The sequence below is a fragment of the Danio rerio genome, chromosome 7 (assembly GCF_052040795.2).
Source record: "Danio rerio strain M-AB ecotype USA chromosome 7, GRCz13ab, whole genome shotgun sequence".
Lineage (NCBI taxonomy): Eukaryota > Metazoa > Chordata > Actinopteri > Cypriniformes > Danionidae > Danio > Danio rerio.
Window position 1 is genome coordinate 20624866 of NC_141027.1, and position 14957 is coordinate 20639822.

The window sequence follows — 14957 nt, forward strand, 5'->3', positions numbered from 1 at the left end:
GCCACAGCCAATTCCTAAGATAAATATGTCATCTAATAAATTAACTGAAAAAAAAATCAATTAAAGATTATTAGTGCAAGCTATTATTCTTTTCTTTTCTTTTTTTCTTCTGCACGGATAAATTGTTCATTTCAAAGCTAGCAATGTGAGTCAACAAAAACATATGGTGAGTTTTGATTTCGGGTGAAGCAGTGGCGCAGTAGGTATTGCTGTCGCCTCACAGCAAGATGGTCGCTGGGTCGATCCTCAGCTGGCGTTTCTGTGTGGAGTTTGCATGTTCTCCCTGCATTCGCGTGGGTTTCCTCCGGGTGCTCTGGTTTCCCCCACAGTATAAAAACATGTGGTACAGGTAAATTGGGTAAGCTAAATTGTCCGTAGTGTATGAGTGTGTGTGTGGATGTTTCCCAGAGATGGTTTGCGGCTGGAAGGGCATCTGCTGCATAAAAAACTTGCTGGATAAGTTGGTGGTTCATTCCGCTCATCCACTCATTAATAAAGGGACTAAGCTGACAAGAAAATGAATGATGAGTTTTGATTTCATGGGGACTTTAAACAAACAAAAACTGCCATTCTTTAAGCATTTGTGAATGTTTTATTGTGTTGCTTTTATGAATACATTTTTACTTGGTGGGTATAGGTTTTTGTCTGCAGGGAAATGCCTATTTTTAATATGGGATTAATTAAGCTGCTATAGGCATCTGAGCTACCATTCAAATGTTATTCACTCATATATATATAGTTTTTATATATATAGTTTTAGGAAAGTCTGCTTCTCTACTGTGAATATAAACTGTTTTTTTTTTTTTTTTACTTTCTTATTAAACTCTCTACAGACTAGAGTAATGCAGTTTAGCAGTTACCGGATTAAATATCATTTTAAAATGCTCTAAAATAAAATTCACGTGTAACCGTATTTCAGAGCATTGCTGTTATTTTTAGCTACCAAAAGCAGTCTGGGTATAAGACTTATTTTAAAAAAAAAACACAACAAAAAACCTTACTAACAACAAACCATTTGAATGATGTACATGATGCAAAACAATCAAATATAGGGATCATGTTTGACTAATCTTCAGTTAATCAGGCTTTACTTAACAAGAGCTGTTAGGTATTGTTGAGGTAATAGCTGATGTTGGCCACTAGAGGGCACTTTAGTCCTGAATATGCACAAGCTCACAATTACATTTTAAGCACCAAATGTAGACTGATATTAGGAGTTGGCACCTTTATAATAATGCACAGAAATCAATGTCAATACTTTTTATGTCAAACCCAACAACATCTAAATGTCATAAACAATCCAAAATAGCAACCGATATCAGCAATTTTCAGTATAAGTAATGTATAAGTACAGGTTGTCTTGTTCCTACTGTATGTAATACTTATTTTCCTTCAGAGCAGAATAAACTGCCAACTATTTCAGCATATGTTTTACAGTGAATGCCCTTCCAGCCACAACCCAGTACTGGGAAACATTCAAACACTCTCGCATTTATACCTTCTTTCTAATATTTGTTTCTGAAATTCCAGCAGACCGGGTGGGGGTGTGGGGGGGGGGGGGGGGGGGGGGGGGGGGCATGTGGAATCGGGGGTGAGGTGTCTGAATATCACAGATTTCGGGCGTCCCCTGCGATCGGATATACTATACCAAATTTGGCGACCCAGGGGTGGTACTGTAACAAAACGCTTAGGACCAGTGGGGTGGGGGGTGAGGAGCTGAAATTGCAGGAGAATTAACAAAACAGGAGAGTGGCGGGAGATGGGTCTGAAATACAGACTCCCGGGAAAAACAGGAGTGCCGGCAGGTATGATTCACACTCATACACTACGCTATATTTGTTTACCCAGTTCACCTATACTGCATGTCTTTGGACTGTGGGGTAAACCGTAGCATTAGGAGGAAACCCACGCAAACTCGAGGAGAACATGCAAACTCACAGAAATGCCAACTGACCAAGTTGGGACTCAAACCAGCAACCCGCTTGCTGTGAGGCGACAGTGCTAACCACTGAGCCCCCATGTCACCCCCCCTATGCAAAACATGAAATTATATTTTATACTAGTTTCAGTATCAGTGTTGCATGTAGCAAGATAAAACAGATGTTAACCTAAACCGTGTGATTGCTCAGGCCATTTTCTCAGTGATGTACAGAAGTCTAGTCACCTGCTTTTGGAATGAAATGAAATCTTGCGGCCTCCTCAAAGCGTACACTACAGAAACAATAAACACACTTGGAAAAAATAGATAAAGGCAGTTCCATCTGGTTGCACTCTCCCATGTTTGTTTCTGGAAAGCAGGATATCAGATGGGCTTAGGAAGGTCCACCCAGACCCCCGCAGCGCATCTGTGAACCCCAGGCCCTCCTGCGGAGCGCTGACAAAATAAACTCTCTCTCTTCCCCCTCAGCTGCTATTGTTCGTCTTAAACTGAAGGAAGGAGACAGAATAATAGTGTGTCTTTGAGACTGAGCTTCACAGTTGTGTCGGTGCACCTTCCTGTAATGGATTAAAAAGACTCTCTGCTTCTATCTAGAGGGTGAAGTGGACTTGAATGAAATCTTTGTAGACACATTCACCATTTCTTTGTACTGTTATTTACAATTTTTGGCCTGTTTATTAAACAGAGTTCTTGATTCTGATTGGTCAATAGCTAATAGTAGTTTTATTTATAACTGCGTCGCTGAACAGTTCTGTGCATTACTGAGCAACTCATTTAATGTTTAATATATAAAAATTTTGGGTGTAACGGTATTTGTATTTGTCCCAAATCGTGTCAATACTGGGGTGACTGTTAGGTTCATTCACTCCCACAATGAATAGTCAGTTCAGATGAGCGGTCACTGGAGTAATATAGAAAACCACAGAACTGCAACAACTTAGCAGCCATTTACAAAAAACACATCTGAAAATGCTGAAATGGTTCAGTCATGTTGCAGAAGAGCATCTCTGAATGCACAACACATCCAACCTTGAGGTGGATTGGCTACAGCAGCAGAAGACCACACCGGGTGCCACTCCTGTCAGCAAAGAACAGAAAACTAAGGCTACAATTCACACAGGTTTACCAAAAGTGGATAATAGAAGTTTGGAAAAACGTTGCCTGTAACGATGAGTCTTAATTTCTGCTGCCACATTCGGACGGTCGGGTCAGAATTTGGCATCAACAACATGAAAGCATGGATCCATCCTGCCTTGTATCAACAGTACAGGCTGCTGCTGGTGGTGTAATGGTGTGGGGGATATTTTCTTGTTACACTTTGGATCCATTACTACCAACTTAGCATAATGTCAACGCCACAGCCACAGGAGAATTGCTGCTGACCATGTCTATCCCTTTATGATCACAGTGTACCCATCTTCTGATGGCTACTTCCAGCAGGATAACGCACTGTCATGAATCGCAAATCATCTAACACTGGTTTCTTGAACATGACAATGTAATCAAATTGTCTCCACAGTCACCACATCTCAATCCAATAGAGCATCTTTGGGATGTGGTGGAATGAGAAATTTGCATCATGGATGTGCAGCCGACAAATCTGCATGATGCCATTATGGCAATATGGACCAAAGTCTCTGAGCAATATTTCCAGTACCTTGTTGAATCTTTGCCATGAAGAATTAAGGCAGTTTTGAAGGCAAAAGGGGGTCCAACCCAGTACACCCATAAATAGTATCCTCACTTCCCCTCACAGCAAGGTCACTGGTTTGAGCCTCGGCTGAGTTAGTTGGCATTTCTGTGTGGAGTTTGCATGTTCTCCCTGCGTTCGCGTGCGTTTCTTCCGAGTGCTTCGTTTTCCCCCACAGCCCAAAAACATGCGGTACAGGTGAATTGGGTAGGCTAAATTTTCCGTAGTGTATGTGTGAATGAGTGTGTATGGATGTTGCACCTGAAAGGGCATCTGCTGTGTAAAAACATGCTGGATAAGTTGGCAGTTCATTCCGCTGTGGTGACCCCAGATTAATAGAGGTACTAAGCCGAAAAGAAAATGAATGAAAGTACACATTTAGTTACGTTAAAGGTGTTTTAAGATGGTGATATATTACTTTTATCCCAACACTGATTAAAGATCGGTCAATAAATTGTTATGAACACTAATGAATGGGTAATTTTAAGAGACGCATAGAAATAAGTAACAAGTTTAGTTTATATATTTAATGTTATAAAAGCTTGCAATTAACCCCAGCAACTTACACCATCAATATATTAGATTCATTTCTTCTTTTTTTGAAAAAGTATTTGTGTGAGCTCCACTGAGTGCATTGTGTCTGACATTGCATCTCTGACTGAGGAAATCTCAGCTTGCATCAAAGGCCACATCCAGATACATTTGCAAAAATAGACATAATCACTTGTGATGAACACGTCAGGTGGTTTGTGTGTTTAAAGCATGAAGTGAATGTTGAATCAATTAAACCTGTAACCAAACTGAAGTCTTGTTATTATGATATTGTAAAAAAAATCTCTATATTGTTTATACAGTGTAACAACTATTAATTTGAGCTAATGCGTTAACTTCAATCCAAATACAAATATATTATACATATACAACATATTACAGTATTGTGCCACTGTACATTGTGTCATGCTTGAAGGTTATAGCTCTATTCATTGAGTGTATACAAAAATAAATTTAAACTTCAGTGTAGTCTATTTGGTTGTGTAAATATAAAACAGTGGAAGAACAGTGTTGTTCCTGGACCAACTAAGATGTTGATCAGGAACATGTCCTACTTCATGAAATCACTAACCAGGTATAGAATAAATAAACGAAAAAAAGAAAACCCTACAACTGTACATTACATGTCCTAAATAGGCCCATAGTTTATCCTGAACGACTCTATAACTCATTTTGAGTATAAAAAACAATTAGAGTAATTTATTTTTACACTGAGAGTACAGTACTGTGGGAATGTTGGCTGTGAGGGGCGGGAACAGAAGAAGTGGTCTTCATAAACGTGCACTGACCAGAAAACTGCTTAGTGTTCTGCCCGACAACACAGAGGAGAACTCAGCTAAACTAAAGGTATTTAACCATGCATTCTTCTTTTTGTATTAAGCCATTGATTTATTGGTCATTATGTGTATATATATATATATATATATATATATATATATATATATATATATATATATATATGTGTGTGTGTGTGTGTGTGTGTGTGTGTGTTACGGCTTGTTGTAACTTTGTTGCCTTCATGTTGCTTATGGATAAATTAAAAAAAAAAAAAAAAAAAAAAAAATATATATATATATATATATATATATATATATATATATATATACATACATACACACACACACACACACACACACACACACACACACACACACATCTGTTTATATAAAACCTTTATGCCTATATTTCATTGAAGATGTAAATTAGCTTTCTTATTTTTTTATCTGTTTATTAATTCAGTGTTTTTAGACAAACTTATATAAACAGGAGAAATGAAGGACATAGAACTGAAGGAAGTGGATCAGACAAAACAATTAATGACCCGAGAAAATGGCTGCGTGAAGGTCACCGTCCCGGAGAACACTGCAGTGAAGTACACAGGCCTCTCCAAAGACGAGCTTGTGAAAGTCGCTGGTACTCCAGGGTGCGCAACCTATATGAGCATTATCAGATTTATACATTCCTCTCAGTCTGTCTGTCTGATGTAGTTATGTTTGCCTGTCTTCTGCAGGTGGATTCGGATTCGTTGGGCTTTGTTGGCTCTTTTTTTTCTTGGTTGGGTTGGCATGTTAGCTGGAGCAATAGTAATCATAGTACAAGCTCCACGCTGTAAACCCATTCCTGAAATGCACTGGTGGAATGAAGGTCCTCTGTACCAGATATCTGATGTTAATGCCTTCACTGAGAGTGGACTGAAAGGTGAGATAAAAGGAATAAAAATCTCCTACCTGTTTATCATTTGGATATCATTATTAAAACTATCAAATCACAGTCTATGTTAGGTATTTTTATAAAATATTAACTTGCTGTTTTTTGTTGTTGTTGGTTTTAAAAATTGGAATAAAATATCCACACCCACACAAACTAATTATATTTTTTGGGTCAATGATTCTAAACACTATTCCTGGTTTGTGCAGTCAGATTATCAAAAAAGTGTGAGTGTGTGAAGTGAAAGCAGGCTAAGGGCTCAGCCTTTCAGTGCTTTTTCTTTTCTCCTCTGTAGGACTGGAGGGAAAGCTGGATTATCTGAGCCAGATGAATGTGGCGGGTGTAGTTCTGGGTCCGATACACTCCTTGAAAATTGACCAGCTAGATACACTAAACCTGATTTCAGTTCAGTCTGAAGTTGGCACTGAGAATGAGCTGGAATCTCTGCTGGGCCTGGCTCATAAAAAAGGTGAACTTAAAATTTCCCTGAGTAGTGTTTTGACACTTGAACAAGCCTTCACTAACAGTCTTCAAATACACCATGACATGTTTAACATTTTAACAAGGAAAGTTAATTTATAAAGCACATTTCACACACAATGCTAATTCATTAAGTGTTATCATAAACAATAAAACAAACAAGAAAATAAAAACGATTAAAAGAATAAATAAACAGATTAAAATGTGAAAAAAAGGAATGAAAAAGAAAGAAAGACATAATAGTTAGTAAATAAATTAACTAATGGAACTATATTGTAAATTGCTACCAGTGGTGGAAAGAGTACTGAAAAATCGCCAACTGGCCAAAAGTGTAGTGCGAGTAGAGTAAAAGTATCTGTAGTAAATCAAACTCAAAATATGTATAAAAAATAAAAAATTGCCCTTTCAAAAGTACTCAAGAGTTGCGAGTATTAAGCTGTGAAATGCTGATGCGCTTATATGAAATTTGTGCATGTGTGTGTGTAAACGTAACATTATGTAGTGCATTTAGTCATTGTTTAGAACTATTTGGCAATTTCATCCCAGCAGGCACAGCACAGACGTTAGATTGACGTCGTACCCCAATGTTGTGGGATGTTGCATTATGTTTGGAAATGGAAATCGGGTTGAAGTCAGAACTCAATTTAAGGCCGACATCAATGTTCAACGTCGGACAGACTTTACATTTTGGTTACTTTTCAACGCAACCTAAAAACTACAAAATATCAAAATCTAATGTTGTTACAGCTTGACGTTGTGTGGACGTTACCCAGTGCTTCATTTGTAAATTAAGAGGTCCCAGAACAGATCGGAGTAACAGATCCACAGGTTACCAGAAGAGGGAAAGGGGTCGTGGAGGAAAATGAAGAGCGGGGCAGGCCTGCGTGTGAGGGGGGGAGATCAGTAAAATGAGATGCCGGACCAGATTTCAGAGGTTCAGGATCCGCCTTGTTCCAGCACAAATTAAGCCCTGCGCTACGACTAGGATGTCTGGGAACACTATGGTGTTGGGTTTTGGTTGCCAAACTTGACGAGTAAATATCAGTGTTTGACCTCAATATGATGTTGGTTTAAAATGTTGGCCAAACATTGGTTTTTGGTCACTTTCCACCACAACCTAAAATCAACAAAATAACAACGTCATTTCACATCATTATTGGAAGTCAATTTAACAATGTTCTTAGACACTGGAGACCTAAATCTAGCCTAATGTTAATGTCTTTGTGTATCTGCTGGGATTAGTGATATGCAGTCTAAACAGACTCTCGGTCATTGAGTGTAAAGATTTTGGACTGAATGCTTCCAAACGATTTGCTGGATTTATAAAGCGCCCATGTCTTGAAATTCTTCAGTATGATGTGATTGCCTGTCCAGTGAAATCCCACATAGATAGTATCGCAAGACTGATTTTTCTACTAAGTAAAACTAAATAAAGTAGTGGCTGCAGGTTAAAGGAAAATAGTGGAGTAAAAGTACCAATACTGCAGTAAAAAAGTACTCGAGGGAAAGTAAAAGTACATATTTTTAAAAGTACTTAATAAATTACAATTCCAGAGAAAAACTACTCAATTACAGTAATTTGAGGATTTGTAATTTGTTACTTTACACCACTGATTGTTACTGTATATAGTATTTTAATAAGACGTTTTGTAAATGCATTTAAGTTAAATTATTTTTATAAATATTTATATATATTAAACATATGAGAACAGAACTTTAAAAAATGTCCTGCTCTCTCTCTCTCTCCTACTCTCCCTGGCTGTTTGACACTCTCCCTTTCTCAGGTATCTTCATAGTGCTGAATTTAACACCCAACTACAACAAAACTTCAGCCTGGTTCAACAATTTCAACGCTGTTGCTGAGAAAATCAAAGTAAGTACTGATAAGGAAGAGGAAACTGTGAAGGGAGGCCTATTTATGACGGTGAACACAGGGAGATGAAAAGATAGTGAGGGAACCAGCAGATTTTAGATATTAGAAAACGTGACACAAACCTATACATAACTTTTTACTTGTAATTTTAGGATGCGTGTACATATTGGTTGGATAAAGGACTCGATGGCATTTTCTTGTCTGACCTGAATGAAATCCCAACAGACGCCTGGCCATCTATAAAGGAAATATTCAACCGAAGCGACGCGACTAAAGAAGTGTACGTACTGTACTGAATGTGTATCTGCTAGTACTTCATGGTCTGCTGCTGTGTAATGAAACAGAGACGCCCTGCGGTCAACTGTGGTACTGCCGCCTGCTCCCTCGCTCTATATTTTTATTTCTTTTTATTTTAAACTGGGTTTCTGCAGGTTTATAATGAAAAGAGTATTACTATCCGCATCAAAAATGTCAATTTTAGTTATTAATTATACCCACATATTTAAAATAATGTGTCAATACAAGCAAACTCTGGTTTTATAGATGCACTTTTTAAACATAACTTTACTGCAAAAAAGGTTAAATATATGCCAAACTTTCTGTCCAGATCAGTGTCCTCACGATAGATAAATGGAGAACTTTTAAAGTGATATTATTGTAAGGAAGATAGTTAAACTATAATGGTAAATCGAGTTAAAAATGAAACTATTTGTCAAACGTTCTGCTGAGATGGATTGCTGGTGTTTGGGTGGTTTTAACCTGATTAAGTAGCTTTTTTATTGAATTAGGAAAATTAGGACCCGTTTAAAATGATTTAACACCTACAACACAATATTTTGGTAGATATATAACAGTTTTTTAGGCCTAAAAGTTAGTTTTCGCAGTTTAAGACACCCTGTTTGAAGCATGAACTCAGACCTCTCCGTCTGATCACTTTCAGAGCTCTGATGGGTTCAGTCAACAGTATGTCCATCAATGATATTTCTGTCCTGCTCAACCGCTCTGGTGTTGACCTGCTCCTGACTGGACAGCCTGATCTGAGTGACTCCGGAGAGAAACAGGCCCAAATAATCAAGGAGTTCAACTCCAGTATCCAGCAGACAAGTCTAGGATGGCGTTCGAGACAGGATCCGGGGACTCTAGCTGCAGAATTTCCAATCAGGCTCTATCAAATTCTGCTGTTCACCCTGCCAGGAACTCCTGTGTTCAGCGCTGGAGAAGAGCTGGGGCTGAAGGCTGAGGTCAGAACACTAGTAAATTAATAAGTGGTTTGGGTGCCATTGCAGTTAATGGGCTGGAACGGGAACTAAAGGTGTCACTTTGTACTGGAATTTAAATATGGCAGCAAAAGAATTAACACTGTTCACATTTTGCAAATTCATCCCATAGAAATGTTAAAGTACTGGTTGCACTATCCAGTAACCAAAACTATAGGATTATTTATCTAATAATCACTGTATTACTTGTGATTTCTGTATTTCAATACTGAATGTAACAAAGCAGGCATAGCAAAAATGTCAACATCAGCAGGTCAATAAAAAGGATATGTAAATTGTGCAAAATGGCAAATTTCCCAATATAAAAATAGACCTAAAATAAATTAATGGATGTTCAGTGTCCAGTGTTCAAAATATAGTTACAGTCTATAATGCTGAGTTATTAGTGCTGTGAATTATATACAGTTGAAGCCAGAATTGTTAGCAATTCTGGCTTCAACACATTTTTAAACAGATTTTTTTTAACTGATTTCTGATTTATTTTATCTTTGCCACAATTATTTTAGTAGTTATACAAGTATTTAGCTGAAAGTGAATTTTAAAGGCTTTTAAATATGTTAATTAGATTCTGTGGCCAATCAGGTGGAAAAAAAATTAAGGGCCTAATAATACTGGCCTTAAAAATGAAAGACTTTCTCCAGATGTACATATTTAAATATATATTATAAAAATATAATATACGTGTATATATAATATATGTGTATGAAGTTTATTGAGAGTGTGTAAATTTAGACCAGTTTTAGCTGGAAAACAACAACAAAACAAAAAAAGTTTTTTCCTTTAAGGATCAGCATTATACAGTCAAGATATTGTCGAGCTAGCTCACAACTAACTACACTCCATTTAACCCACACACACAAACATATACAGTGCTCAGCATAATTGAGTACACCCCATTTTGAAAATGAATATTTTTAATCAATTTCTCAATGAATAAGCAGTGTATTTTAGTGCATTTATACAAAACAGATTTATTAAACAGATATATTCATTAAAATATAATTTTAGTCACCAAACATATTTAGAAATATAAAGATAAAACAAGTAATTTCAAGCAAAATATTGCAAAAAAAATTACAACCTACAAAATGTCAACTCAATTTTTTTGCTTCTCTTGATTTTTCCTCTTTTTTAAAATTTGTATTTAATATTTTTGTGTAACATATAAATTTAGGTATAGTAATTTTTAGACTGTTATTGCAAGTTATTTTGTTAGATAAGCTGCAGATTTGACTTCAGTACTGACTAATCTAATGTATATGCAGAAATATTTTAAAGCATGGTATAGAAAATATTTATTTAAATAAGATATTTGTGAGGGTGTACTCATATATGCCGAGCACTGTATATATGTACATATATAAACTGTCTGAGCAGGACTGATAAAGTTGATAACTGTCATAATGATCATTTAAGATTTCTTTTACAGGAACAACTTCAAGCACTGTGGGACTTGGAAAATCCAGTTGAAGAAAAAAATGCTAAAGCAAAGGTGCTACATTTTCAATATTATTGACAAGGCTATTCATAAGTACAGTAGCTGTGAGCTCATTGCTGTACTAATTATAAATGTAAAACTTAAGCACTGAGTTCTGTTCTTTCCATCATTTACTCATTCAGGCTCTGCAGGAGGAGAGACTCGCAGTGCGAAACTTCTTCAAAACCCTCAGTGACCTAAGAGGAAAAGAGCGCTCGCTTCAGCACGGAGAATATGTTGGCCTCAGTAATTCCAAGTCATCATTAGCATTTCTCCGGGTCTGGGATCAAAGCAAACGCTTCATTACTGCCCTAAACTGGGGGGATAAGCCTGTGACCATGAAGCTGACTTACAGAGACCTGCCGGCTGAAGCTCAGGTTCTGCTCTCCACAGACACCAGCAGTTTAGCCCTGGAGAGCATGGTGTCCGTAGAGAAGTTACAGCTCGACCCCAAACAGGCTGTTCTCTTGACTTATTCTTATGCTGGTTAGACACACAGTGTACACATGCTCATATTAACTGTCTTAAAGACAGTCTTAAAGAAAAAAATGACCATTTTAATGCCATTTTGGTTCTTGAAGTTTAATGGTTATTGTCAAAATGTGTTTAAATCAAATTCAAAGTGATTTGAAATGATTTTTCATTGTCAATCATTTACATAACTTTAAATTTTGAATTAAAAAAATTAATCTTTTCATGTGTACTTTGTTCTTATTCATACAAAACCTCCCTTAAATATATCTATAAATCTGATATTTGCGTCAAAGATGAAAGTTGTTGGTCTGTACATCAAATAAAATGTACAAAAGTAATTTTATATGCATAGAACATGGTTAATATTTTAAATAACTTTTTGGGGGGTGGGGGGTGGGGATCTAAATAGGTGTGAAACATTATTCCATAAAATCACTGGAATTAAAAATATTTGTGTAAAAATGAAAAATTTATTCTGACCTGTACTCATAACAATTTCTCAAATAATAATTGATTAAACTAAATTTACCTTTTAATGTTTAAAAACTGACTAAATGGGAAAGCCGAGTGGTTTAAAATATAGTGGCGAAATTATCAAAGTTTTAAAATCACATTTATTTATTATATTTGGGAAGGTTGCATCATGTTGATCCTTAAATATAGTCTTTCATTATATCATCAAATCCTTCTAAATAACTACAGTGCTCAGCATATGAGTACACCCCTCACAAATTTCTCTTTTAAATTGATATTTTATACAAGTATAAGTATAATGTATTAATATAAGATACAACATTAAATGTTGCATATACAACAGATTAGTAAGAACCGAGCCAAACCTGGAGCTAATCTAACAGAACAACTTACGATAATGGTCCAAAAATAACTACACCTAAATGATAAGTTAGGGAAAAATATTCAACAATAAAAAAGAGGGGGGAAAAAATCAAGAGAAACAAAAATAAAATATGAAACTGAGAAGTTTTGTAGTTATTTTTTACTTTTTTGCAATATCCTGGTTGCCACATTTTCATGGACACCAGATTCAAAAACTTTCAAGGACTTTTTAAAGCACCATTAATTTTAAATTAAGCAAGTTCATAATTCATACCATGAGCTTATATAGCATCATGAAAGTCCTCACTGTACTTAACGTTTCACTTAAACTTAATATTTACATTAAAATTGTCAATTTGTTGAATTCAATAATTTTATTTGTCAGTATTGTACCCGAATTAAAATTAAGATTTTTAATTTAAGAAAGTTTTGTTCTGCTTTCAACATTTGAGTTCAGTTGTTGAAATAAACCCATAAACGAATATAATTTCAATTTTAATTCAGTCCTTTTAAGGACCTGTGTTTGCTTTTAAGTACTTTCCAAGCCTTGAACCCATATGTCTAAAATTCAAGTACTTTTAAGAAGTATGGGAACCCTACAATATATCACTTGAATTTAAACGTATTATCTTTTATATTTCTACATGTGTTCAGTGACTAAAATAATATTTTAATAAATATATCTATATTAATATATTAATAAATAAATCTGTTTTGTTCAAATGCACCAAAATATATTACCTAAATTCACTGAGAAAGGGATACAAATATTCTTTTTCAAAATGGGGTGGACTTATTTATCTTGAGCACTGTATTAACATTTTGAATATAAAGTTGGTGTCCCCTGTAAACTGTGGTAAAAAAAAAGAAAAGTATGATAGTAAAAAAAATAACAATAAAAACATATTCTAATAATAAAAAGATATTCTAATTAAAGAAGAAAAAAGGCTGTATAGCACTTTGTTTTAAAGTTTAAAAGAATGTTTACCGTATGCACTTTCCTCTTTTTAAATCTTCGTATTTAATAATGCAGTAACGGGTCTTGTTTTGTGTGGCGGTTTATCTTCAATTTTTTTTCCTTGTGATTTTTTGCACACAATTCATAATTGTTCTGCGCCTGTCTTGGCTGTATGCCATTTGTCGTTAATTCTCAGGGCAGGAAAAGGAAGACTATGAAGTCAACAGGTGTGTGTATGTGTGTCATGAGCGATCATGATATGTACTATATAAAACTGTATTACTTCCTGCACGCTTCAACTTGTCGAAGGAGGAACGTTTTCTTCCAGCATCTAAATGTTGAATGCGGTCTGCAGGATCAGTTCAGCTCTGTTATAAAAATAATTAACACAAGGATTTACAATCACTATAAACTTTTATAAGAGAAGTACTTTTACTTTTGTAAGAGAAGTATATTTGTTTATAACATTAAAGATTTGGTTATTTTGGAATTTAACCTGTTTAATTTTTATGTTGATCTACTGTTGAGGTCATAGGTCAGATCTGAAATGGTGTAGCTCGTTTTTTGTCCTACCTTTTCTTTCTGCAAGTCTCGTCACATTTTCTTCAGCACTGAAGACTGATGCTGCTTTTGAATCTTCAGTGTGTGAGACAGAAAGAGATCTTATAGAAAAGATCTTTGTCTAATTTGGATTGTGAATTTCCCTGATATATGTGGTTGTGAAGGTGTTCGCGTGTCCTCCTACAGATATCAGAAGAAGAAAATTGATATCTACAGTTGTCAAGCTAAAAAATGTATGCAGTTGGAGTGAGAAGCCATCAAAACCCTTTAAAATACAAGCAATGGGTTTTTGTAATTTCTATTATTTTTATTATATATAGGAACTTAAGATAATTGATCTAACATTTTCCCTTTCAATTCAGCACTCTTTAACTAATAATATGATGAGCATTGTTCAAATATAGGCTTTATTAATGTAAGTGAAGGCTACAATATAAAAGATAATCAAAATAATGTAAAGGGATCACAAAAATGTTAGGCGAGGAAAAAAAAAACAAGTAAGGGAAAAACATCCAGGTCAGTAGATGTTCAGATTAAAAACTGAACAAAACAACACAGTTAACATCTTTTCCATATTTCACAGACGTGTTGTGCTGTTTCCAGTGTTGGGGAAAGTTACTTTTGAAAGTAAAGCATCACATTATTGAGTTACTCTCCTAAAAAGTAATTTGCATTCCTTAGTTTCTTTTTAAAGGAAAGTAATGTGTTACGTAACTTTTAAGTTACTTTTTCATGCCTGGCTGTGGCTTGATCTCTTTCAGGGTTTTTTTTTTTCTTTTTCTTTTTAATAGAGGAGCTTTGCAATTAACAACACAATCCATAATGTTCATTTTTATTTAAAAACACACATAAAATATAATAATGCAGGCTAAAGTGTTAATGAGAATTTCCTATATACACAGATTAAGGAAAGTTTAAAGCAATGCATTTGCTTTTTTTGGACTATTTTGTCCTATTCATTCATTCATTTATTCATACATTTACCTTTGGCTTAGTCCCTTATTTATCAGGGGTTGCCACAGTGGAATGAACTGCCAACTACAGTTAGTCAGAATTATTAGCCCTCCTGAATTATTAGCTCCCTGGTTTATTTTTCCCCAATTCATTCTTTTTCAACACATTTCTAAACAAA

At 35.4% G+C, this 14957-nt stretch overlaps 1 protein-coding gene and 1 long non-coding RNA gene across 9 annotated transcripts in view; one reads left to right on the plus strand and one right to left on the minus strand.

The window, feature by feature from the left end:
- The first annotated feature begins 5001 nt into the window (after positions 1-5001).
- zgc:158423 lies at positions 5002-11689 on the plus strand. The gene is given in 9 exon segments (NM_001080083.1): positions 5002-5027; positions 5421-5604; positions 5692-5879; positions 6184-6357; positions 8153-8241; positions 8394-8521; positions 9182-9482; positions 10948-11010; positions 11139-11689. Coding segments are annotated over 8 exon segments (1443 nt in total). The 5' UTR covers positions 5002-5027; positions 5421-5452; the 3' UTR covers positions 11487-11689.
- LOC108190658 (uncharacterized) overlaps positions 5389-14957 on the minus strand; it is a 38294-nt gene continuing 28725 nt past the window's right edge. For 4 of the 8 annotated variants that reach the window (XR_015495528.1, XR_015495529.1, XR_015495527.1 and 1 more), the window contains one exon: positions 5389-5872. This is a non-coding gene — a long non-coding RNA (uncharacterized LOC108190658). Of the gene's footprint in view, positions 5873-11568; positions 13633-13837; positions 14006-14957 lie in introns of those variants that run through there. The other 4 variants (XR_015495535.1, XR_015495536.1, XR_015495537.1 and 1 more) reach the window with 3 other exon arrangements.